This window comes from Belonocnema kinseyi, chromosome 9 (genome assembly GCF_010883055.1).
Source record: "Belonocnema kinseyi isolate 2016_QV_RU_SX_M_011 chromosome 9, B_treatae_v1, whole genome shotgun sequence".
Taxonomy (NCBI): Eukaryota; Metazoa; Arthropoda; class Insecta; order Hymenoptera; family Cynipidae; genus Belonocnema; species Belonocnema kinseyi.
In genome coordinates, this window is record NC_046665.1 from 130,560,367 (window position 1) to 130,571,834 (window position 11,468).

Consider the following 11,468-nt stretch of genomic DNA (forward strand, 5'->3'; position numbering starts at 1 on the left):
CCCATTGAAAAATTTCCGAATATAAAAATTTCGGAATTTCCAAACTCCCTAATATTAAAGTTGCCGAATTATAAATTTCCCGAATAATGAAATTCCGGAATTTCAAATTTCCCGAATAAAGAAGTTCCGGAATTGCAAAATTTCCGAATAATAAAATTCCGGAATTGTAAAATTTCCGATAATTAGAAAATTCCCAACAAATAAAATTCTGGAATTATAAAATTCCGGAATAATAAACTTGCCGAATTATAAGATTCGCAAACAATCAAAGTCCCAAATAAAGAAATAACAGAATTAAAAAATTCCTGAATGACAAAATTCCGGAAATGGAAAATTCCTGAATTCTAAAATTACCCCGTTGAAAAATTTCCGAATATAAAAATTTCGGAATTTCAAAACTCCCTAATAATAAAGTTGCCGAATTATAAATTTCCCGAATAATGAAATTCCGGAATTGCAAAATTCCCGAATAAAGAAGTTCCGGAATTGCAAAATTCCCGAATAATAAAATTCCGAAATTGTAAAATTTCCGATAATTAGAAAATTCCCAACAAATAAAATTCTGGAATTATAAAATTCCCGAATAATAAAACTGCCGAAATATAAAATTCCTGAACGACAAAATTCCCGCACTGTAAAAAACAAAATCCCGAATAATAAAATTGCCGAATTATAAGATTCCTGAACTATCAAAGTCTCGAATCATGAAATAACGGATTCAGACAATTCCCGAGTACTGAAAATCCAAAATTGGAAAATTCCCAAATAATAAAATTCCGGAAATACAAAATTCCGTCATTGAAAAATTCCTGAAGAATAAAATTGGCGAATTATAAATTTCCGGAATGACAATTTTCCCGCATTGAAAAATTACCGAATATGTAGTAAAATTAATGAATTTTAAAATTTCCTCATTGGCAAAGTCCCGAATAATAAACTTGCCGAATTATAAGATTCCCGAACAATCAAAAGCACGAATAATGAAATAACACAATTAGTAAATTCCCGAATAATAAAATTCTGAAATTGGAAAATTCTCGAATTATAAAATTACCGCATTGACAAATTTCCGACTAATAAAATTTCAAAACTCACGAATAATAGAGTTGCCGAATTATAAATTTCCCGAAAAATGAAATTCCGGAATTGGAAAATTGCCGCATAATAAAATTCCCGATAATTAGAAAATGCCCAAAAAATAAAATTCAGAAATTATAAATTTCCCGAATAATAAAACCGCCGAGTTATGAAATTCCCGAGCCCCGAAATTCCCACACTGTAAATGACTGAATAATAAAATTACCGAGATAAAAAAAATTTCCTCATTTGGAAAATCCCGAATAAAAAATTTGCCGAATTATAAGATTGCCGAACTATCAAAATCTCGAAAAATGAAACGACGGAATTAGAAAATTCCCGAATACTAAAAATTCAGAATTGAAAAATTGCCGATAATTAGCAAATTCCCAAATAATAAAATTCCCGAATTATAGAATTCCGTCATTGGAAAAGTCCCCAACAATAAAACTGCTGAATTATAAAATTGGTGAACGACAAAATTCCCTCATTGGAAAATTACCGAATATGTAATAAAACTACGGAATTTTAAATTCCCGCATTGGCGGTACCCCGAATAATAAACTTGCCAAATTATAAAATTCCCGAACAATGAAACACCGGAATATCGAAATAACAGAATTAGAAAATTCCCGAAAAATAAAATTCCGTTATTGGGAAATACCCGCATTGAAAAATATCCGAATTTCAAAATTCCCGAATAATAAATTTGCTGAATTATAAGTTTCCCGGATAATAAAATTCCGGAATTTGAATATTCCCAAAAAATAAAAGTCCGGAATTGGAAAATTCTCGAATAATAAAATTTTTGACAATTAAAAAATTCCCAAATAATAAAACTCCGAAATTATCCCGAATAGTAAAACTGCCGAATTATAAAATTCGCAAACAACAAAATTCCCGCGCTGGAGATGACCGAATGATAAAATTACCGAATTATAAAATTCCCGCATTTGCAAAATTTCGGATAATAAAGTTGCCGAATTAAAAAGTTCCCGAATTATCAAAGTGCCGAATAATGAGAAGACAAAATTAGAAAATTCCCGGGTAATAAATTTAAAAATTCCCGAATAATAAAATTTCGGAATTGGAAAATTCCCGCATTGAAAAACTTCCGAATAATAAAATTCCGGAATTTCAAAATTCCCGAATAGTACAGTTGCCGAAATATAAATTTCCCGAATAATGAAATTCCGGAATTTGAATATTCCCAAAAAATAAAAGTCCGGAATTGGAAAGTTCTCGAATAATAACATTTTTGACAATTTGAAAATTCCCAAATAATAAAACTCCGGCATTATTCCGAATTATAAAACTGCCGAATTATAAAATTCCCGAAAAACAAAATTCCCGCGCTGGAGATGACCGAATGATAAAATTACCGAATTATAAAATTCCCGCATTTGCAAAATTTCGGATAATAAAGTTGCCGAATTAAAAAGTTCCCGAATTATCAAAGTGCCGAATAATGAGAAGACAAAATTAGAAAATTCCCGGGTAATAAATTTAAAAATTCCCGAATAATAAAATTTCGGAATTGGAAAATTCCCGCATTGAAAAACTTCCGAATAATAAAATTCCGGAATTTCAAAATTCCCGAATAGTACAGTTGCCGAAATATAAATTTCCCGAATAATGAAATTCCGGAAATTGAAAATTCACAAAAAAATAAAATTCCGGAATTGGAAAATTATCGAATAATGGAATTCCGGAATTGGAAGATTGCCGATAATTAGAAAATTCCCAAATAATAAAATTCTGGCCTTGAAAAATTCCCGAATAATAAAACTGCCGAATTATAAAATTCCCGCATTTGTAAAACTACGAATATTTAAGTTGCCAAATTATAAGATTCCCGAAAAATAAAAGTGCCGAATAATGGAATAATAGATTTTTTAAATTCCCGAATAATACAATTCCCGATAATTAGAAAACTCCCAAATAATAAAATTCGGGAATTTTATAATTCAGCAGGGTTATTATTCGGGAATTTTCCAATCACAATACTCAATGATTCACGCATTAAAAAATTACCGAATAATAAAATTACTGAATTTTAAGATTCCCGCATTGGAAAAATCCCGAATAATAAACAAAAAAATTAACATCTGAAAAATCAATAGTTGAATTTATAATCAAAAAAGATATTTTAGCTCAGAATAAAAAAATTAGGCAATGTATGATTTGAAGGAAAAAAAATTTTTTAATACAAAATAAAAACTTCGAATAACTACAGAAAAAATTAAATTCAAGGTTAAGTAGAATTTAAAGAAAGAAATAATTTTTATCACCAAATTTGAAATAAATATAGGAAAAAATTTAAGAATACTTTGCAAATGTTCCGGAATCCTGTAAAGTTTAAAAATACTTTAATAAGATTAATAAGGCTAAATTTTCAAACCAAAAAGAAAAATTTTCAACAAAATTGTTAAATTGAAGCCAAATAGATTTTTCAGTTCAGAATTTAAAAAAATGTATAAAAAGTATAATTTAAAGGTCCGAAAATATTGTTAGGGTTTAAAATATTTGTTATCTCTTAAAAATCCAAACAAATTCTAAATAGAATTATTACCATATTTTTAATAAATAATAATAACATCATAAACTGTTAAGGAATTTTCAACAATTTTATCATTTCGGAAGTTTTCCATTTCGAATATTTACATTTTCGGGATTTTTTCAATCGCCCTGTTAAAAATAATATTGGGTTAAATAAAATAAGTGTTCCCACCGTGTTTTTGACCTTGCGTTTTTTTCACTATAAAAGTCCAATTTAATCCAAATAAGGTCCAAGATTCGATAGTTGCTGAAATTTGATCAAGGTCTTCTGTCGATAAAAATGAAGTCGCTAATATATTTATCATTAAAATTGACACAGTCTGTAAAAAAAAATCAAGCTTTATTTGACGCTTTAATTGAATCATAATTTAAAAATAAAGTCATATTAAAAAATAAAACAGCTAATACATTTTATATAATAAGATATTTAAAGTAATTAAAAAAAGAATATTTCGATCTATAATTCTTTAAGAAAGCACCAATTAAATAAATTTGATATACCTTTATTATTTAAGTAAACATTTCTTCCAGAATAAAAAGATGAGAGGAATAATTAATAAATGATCAAATAATTATTTTAGCAAATGTACCAATAACACTAGTCGCTAATGAAAAATTGATACACAAAAAAGTTAATCTTCAAATATAAATTCTTTATCAAAAAATGAGATTTTTTTAACACAAAAATATCAATTTTTGTGTTAAAAACCTCATTTTTTACTAAATTTTTGAATTTTTTATGAAGAATATTACTTGATTTCTTGAAAAAGAAAATTTTTTTGGCAATAAAACACAGTTCAATTGATTGAAAAATGACAGTTGAATCCTCAGCTAAAAAATATTTATTTTCAAATATATTCAAGTTTTTACAAAAAAATTAATTTAAACCAAATAGTTAAATTTTAAACCAACAAATTTTAATAAGTGATTTTTTAAATGAGTATATGAATTTTCTACAAAAAGAAAGAAATTTTAAACTAAAATAATGAATCTTTAACCAAAAAATGTAATAGTTGATAATTCAATTTTAAAGAAACTTAAAAAGTTTTGAATTCGTGCAAGACGGCGACTTTTCATAATAAATAGGGAAATTCTCAGCCAAAAACGATTTTAATTTTAAACAAAAGATTGGATCTTTCGGTCAAAAGTAAAAAAAAATGGTAGAAAAATTATAATTTGAAGGTATAAAAGCATTTTAAAAAAATAAAAATTTCGAATAACTATAGGATAAATATAATAGTATTTAATAAATTAACGAAAATCTTTCATTATTAAACTGACTCGAATTATTCCTATTTTTTTTTATTTGATTCTTCTATATTCATTTTGGATTATGAAAATATTTCGTACGTTTTTAAAATCGTTTTAAATGCTTTTTTATAATTATGAAAGAAATTCAAAATCACTTTATATATTTCCAACACTATTAGGAACAACATTTTTTATCTTGAATTTTTAAAATATTCAAAATCTTCAACATTTTAATTCGAAATCTTCAAAAATTAACATTTTGTTTTAAGTTTTTAGGAATTATATTTCAAATCATTCAAATTTGTTTTCAAAATCTTTAAGAATTTACCCAAAAATGAATTTTGAAATAAAAAAGACACATTTTTAATAGAATTGTTGAATTTGCGACCAAAAAATAATTTTCAATTGAGAATTAAAATAATGTTCAAACCGATTTTTTAATCTCTAGAAAATTACAAAAAATTTTTTAGTGTTATTCAAACTGTCTCAAATTATTCCTCAAATTTTTAAAAAAATTTCCGAATTATTTCGGACAATTTTTGAATTTTTTGTCGTCTTTAAAAATATTTTTTAATATTCTCTTTATATTAATTTTTTTAAATAATCCTTTAAATATTAACTATACATATAAAGCTTCTAAAATCTTTAACAGCTTTTAAATTCGCATTTGAAATATTTGAAAATCTACACTTTCTTTAAATTTTTGTATTATTTATGAAATTTTCCAAAAATTTCTATATTCTAAAATGATTGAAATTTTTCCTAGAATTTTAAAGCAATTCTGCAAAATTTAATGAAAAGCCTTTAAATCTTTCAGATTCTTTTTTGATAATTTCGAAAACCTTTCGGAATATTTTTAAATCCTTAAAGAACAGAAAAAATAATAGTTAAACTAAAAAATATGTTTAATTTTGAATAAAAAGAGTTGAATTTACCCGAAAAGGTTAATTTAAAAAAAAATTAAATTCCCAGCCAAAAAGGATTTTAATTTAAACCAAAAATGTTCAATTTTAATAAAAAAAAAGATTAAATTCATACCTAAAGAGATAAATTTTCCAATAAAAAAGACACATTTTTAAACAAACAATTGGATTAACGACCAAAAAAGGATTTTTCAGTACAGAATTTAAAAAAAAACAATTCAGTTTTTAAAAATAAAAAAGCATTTTAAACATTTCCAGGAATCTTGAAAAAATAATTACCAGGAAAGTTTAAAAAATCTGTCAGATCTTTCAAGTTTGTATTTAAATTCTTCAAAAACCTACATTTTCTTTTAATTTTTTAATTATTTTTGAAGTTTTCGAAAAATTGATTTAAAAAATTGCCTTGAAATTTTCCAGATTCTTTTTGGCCAATTTTGAAAACCTTTTAAAATGTTTTGAAATATTGAAAGAACAGAGAATGTAGTAATTAAACTAAATAATATTTTAAATTTCAAATAAAGAGAGTTTATTTCAACTAAAAAATCTAATTTCCAACAAAGAGTTGAATTCTCAGCAAAAAAGGGTTTTAATTTAAAACAAAACATTTCCAACGTTAATAGAAGAAGAAATCAAATTTCTGCTAAACCAGATTAATTTTCCAACAAAAAAGAAATTTTTTATCGACGTTGTCGAGTTTGCAAACAAAAAAGATTTTTCAGTTCAGAATTAGAAATATTTATGCCAATATTTTTTAATCTTCAAAATATTCTAAAAATTCAAGACATGTTTGAACTGTCTTGAATTATTTTAAAAATTATTTGAATACATTCTGTATTAATTGTTGACAACTTTGAACATTTTTTTAATATTTTGAAATAATTTTTAAATTTTTTACTGAAAAAGACAAATTTAATTGATAACTTAATATTTCTTTTTATCAGCAAAATATTAATAATAGAAAATATTAATTTTATATTCTGTCAACAAAAAGTCAGTTACGAATATAGTTATCATTAAAATCGACACACTCTGTAAACAAAACAATCAGGTTGAATAATAATTCGAATATAAGGTCACATTGAAACTTAAAACCGTTTATATATTTGAAATAATAAAATATTTGAAACTAGACAGAATAAACAATATTCTACTCAATAATTGCTCTAGATTAAAGTACAGAGTGAAAGAATGAATAAATAAATTTGGTATAGCTTTATTTTTGATGTGAAATTTTCATTAGGAGAAGAATGATAAAGAAAGGTAAATAAATAAATAAATAATAATTTATTATTAATAATTTTACTTACAAGTCCAAATGTGCCAATAAGTCTAGTTGCTAATGAAAAACTTATGCACAATTTCGGCATGATAAAATCAGTCACTAAAGGTTAAGAATCGTAATCGTATGTGTACTTTCGTATCCGAAGAGAATTTCCACTTACACTAAAATTACTCTCTATCTTAATAAATTCAACCTTTATGTGTTGACAATAAATATTCCGAGCTGGATAACGAATTGAGAGATGGCAAAAAAAATGTAAATAGAACCAGAGCTGTCTCAAGTCTCTCTATAACCCTTGTTTAATCGAAATTTTAAACTACCTACTCAAATCTATATGTTACGACACCAGATTGTTACCTATCACTCGTAAGATTTGATCATCCATCTGATCTTTCAATAATAATGGATACGTTTCTTATTTTATGAATCTAATAATTCTACAGGAATAATTTCATTTTTTTATTAACGAAAATTTTTAGAGAAAAATAAAATAAATTTAGTTGACCTCTTGTCTCTTTCAAGAGCCGCGAAACGTAAACATTTGCGTATTTTTTTGCAAGGAGGGCCCCCACCTCTCCCGCGAGTCGTCAGGTGATTTTTGTCAAGCGACGTTCATTGGCTGTCCCGACCTTGCATGGATGCGCACACTGTAAGCGTATGTCCGCATTTGCGCATCATGCATGTCAGTGTCCTGCAAGTGGTTTTGTTGACGTACGACGTGACAAATATAACATTTCCTCGAAATAGTACAATTTTCCAACTAAAAATCAAGAAAATAGAATCAAATATTTCGAGGAATATAGAGTTTTGTAGCATGACGTCGTGATCATAGTAGGATAGGTAGAAATATCAGGTAGGTTAGCATAGTTGGTACATCTTTACATGGGACTGCATAAACTTTTTTGGAGAAAATATTCTTAAAGTCAAAGTGAGTTTTGTAGGTTAAAGAACTTTCAGTTTCATGAAATACAATCAACTATTCGAAAGTTCAGGTTAGAGTACCTTACACTGAGAGGGCGTCTTTCTACAAAAGGATGGAAGATAACTGAGCAAATATATTCTGCACTTAAAAAATATTACTATTCTAAAATTAATACTTACTTTTACATTTAAAATATTTTCTCGAAGCACTCGTATGCATTCGCATGACGTCATTCTAAAATACTCAATGGAAACCAATGGGGGCTTCTCGCTCTCCGGACCTCTTTTCAATTGGTGATGCAGGCAAGAACGTACAGGGACCGTGGTGGGAGGCGACTGAACCGCGCAATTTGAAATGGCCCAGAATGTTGTTTTAAGATTTAAACATTCTGTGCACGGCTATTTTCAGCACTTAGAAAGTCAAAAATGTGTTTTTAACCATTTTTCGACAAACAAAAATGGTCAGATTTATAGCATTTTCAAAATTAAAATAGAAAATAAAATTAAAATTTTAATTCAAACAACGCATGATATAAAGAAACTTTTTAAAAAAGGTTATATTTTTAAACCCCTCCAAGATTACCATAATTTTTTTTATTTTCCTGAAAAATCAAACATTTTAATTCTGACCGCAGAATACCTAATGAATAATGAAAAATTCTATTTTGTGGTCAAACCATGCAAGATAAAAAAATTAAACCATAAAAACTGTGCGATTAAAAAATACCTAAAAAACTAGGTGCAATAAAATGTTTAATAAAAAATCATTTCCCTAAATTAAATGTTAAAATTTTATTTTGAACTTTTTTCTGGCGAGAAGCATGATGAGAATGTCTTCGTTAAAGCCGAAGAAGCATTAACAAAAGAGAATTAACAATGACCAAATCGCAGTTGTCGATTGTTTGAAACATTATTCTAAAAGGTCTATGCGAAAATGGGGGGGGGGGGTGGATTTCAAAATAAACCACTGAGAAAGAGATAAATTTATTTTTTAATCTTTTTAAAGTTTCATAAACCCTGGTAGGAAATAATAAGAAATGAGGAAAGAGAAAGTAGCGAAATAAGGGGAAAGAGGAGAGAAAAAGTAAGGAAAGAGGAGATGGGAAGTAGGTAAAGTATAATAATTTGGGTATATAAGGTCAAGTAAGGAAAGCGAAAAAAAATTGTATTTTGAATATTTTCTTCTTTAGTAATTTTACACTGTCGGGAACTTTTATTTATTTTTTTCAGACGTCCCATATTGAAAATTACTTTTTCAGCGTATTACTAATTTCAGAAATTGAAAATTTGGCGAATTTACTAAATTCGGACATTTAAAATTTCCGGAATTTGACATTTTTGTAATAGACAATTTTCAAGAATTTTGGGATTTTTATATTCGGGTTTCAAAATTTGGATAATCATGTAATTTAATAAATTTATTAATTTAGAAATTTCTGTAACTTTCTAGTTTCTTCAACTCTCACTTTCGAAATATTTTATTTTTCTTTATTAACTTTTTCGCAAACTTTTATTTTATTCGGAAATTTGAACTTGCACTATTTCAAAATTTTTAATTGTTGGTTATTTCACATTTTACCAAATTTTCTACTTTGAAAGTTTCCTTTTTGGGTAATTTTACAGTGTCGGGAATTTTATTTTTGATATTTTTTATTCATCGCATATTAGAGATTATTGATTTTTTTCTGTTTATTACTACTTTCCGGAATTTTATAATTTTGGTCATTTTTAAATTTGGGTATTAAAATTTTGATAATAATACAATTGCAAAAATTTATTAATTTCGAAATTTTTAAATTTCTGAAATTTTCTAGTTCCTTCAACTATCACTTTTGAAATATTTCATTTTTGTTTATTAACATTTTAGGAAACTTTTATTTTTTTCGGAAATTTTACATTATTAGTAATATTATATTTTTAAAATTTTTGTATTCTGAAAGTTTTCTTTTTGGATAATTTCACAGTGTCGGGAATTTTATTTTGCGGTATTTTTCATTCATCCCATATTAGAGATTATTTATTTTCTCAATTCATTAATAATTAATTACTAATTTACTAAAATTGATCATTATTTACTAGTATAAGAAATTTGGAAATTCAGGTTCTAAAATGTTGATAATTATATAACTTTGGTAATGTAATAAGTTCAGTTAATTATACTGTGATGGAAATTTTATTTTTGAGATTCGTCAGTGACCTAAAATTGAAGATTTTTTTTCCTTTTTATTACTATTTTTAGGAATTAGATATTTCAGCAGTTTACTTATTCCTGGAATTCAGAATTTTGGTATTAACTAATTTCAGTAATTTACTAATTTCTGGATTTTAAATTTTCTGTAATATACTAATTTTAGGGTTTTGAAAATACTTGTTTTAAAACAGATTTGCGAAGTGTTATTTTTTTCAGAAATTAAAAATGTTATCATATGGAAATCTTAAATTAATGGCAATTTTATATTTTTTAGAATATTCTATTTTGAATATTTTCTTTTTGGTATTTTTAGTCGTCCCATCTTCAAGATTATATATTTTTTCTATTCATCACTAACTTCAGGAATTTGAAATTATTACAATTTACTAAATTTGAGAATTTACTAATTATGTGAAATTCAAAATTTTGATAATTTATATTTCGGGAATTTGACATTTCGGTACTTTACTAATTTCAAGAACTTGAAATTTACTAATTTCGGTCATTTGAAATTTTGGTAATTTACTCATTTCAGGAATTTAAAATTTCTGTAATTTACAAATTTTGAGAGTTTGAAATTTCTGTAATTTACTAATTTCCGTTTTTTTTTTTTTTTTTTTTTTTTTTTTTTTTTTTTTTTTTTTTTTTTTTTTTTTTTTTTTTTTTTTTTTTTTTTTTTTTTTTTTTTTTTTTTTTTTTTTTTTTTTTTTTAATTCAAGTTTTGAAACATATTCGCAAATTTTGATTTTTCTCTAAAATTGTAGATTGTATTATTTGAAAATTTTTTAACATTGAAAATTTTATATTTTTTTTGAAAATATTCTATTTCAAATGGTTTTTATTATGAGGGGGGGGGGGGGGGGGGGGGGGGGGGGGGGGGGGTTTGGGTTTTTTTAGTAAATGTCGGTAATTTATTTTCGGGAAATTGAAACTTTAGCAATTTACTTATTTTAAAAATGTGAAATTTCGGTAAGCTACTAATTTCACAAATTTGAAATTTCAACAATTTTCTAATTTCGGGCATTTGAAATTTCAGTAATTTACTAATTTCGGGAATTTTAAAAGTCCGTAATTTACTCATTTCCGCGTTTTCTCTTTTAAAGTCTTTTAGAACATATTAGAAAATTTTTATTTTTCCCGGGAAATTTTAAATTGTATTATTGGAAAATTTCTGATTATTGGAAATTTTATATTTCTCAGAATTCTCGATTTTAAATATCTTGTTTCGGGGGTTTTTTATCCGTTATATATTAAAGATGATACT

General features: G+C 25.7%; 1 protein-coding gene across 1 annotated transcript in view; it reads right to left on the minus strand.

Annotated features, from left to right (window-relative positions):
- The window catches only part of LOC117180808, a 12,688-nt gene extending 5,146 nt beyond the window's left edge, over positions 1-7,542 (minus strand). The window contains exons 1-2 of the mRNA XM_033373317.1: positions 7,118-7,542; positions 3,809-3,956 (exon numbers count right to left, since the gene is read on the minus strand). Of these exons, the coding sequence (XP_033229208.1) occupies positions 3,809-3,956; positions 7,118-7,177 (208 nt within the window). The 5' untranslated portion in view covers positions 7,178-7,542. The remainder of the gene's footprint in view (positions 1-3,808; positions 3,957-7,117) is intronic.
- Positions 7,543-11,468: the final 3,926 nt, after the last annotated feature.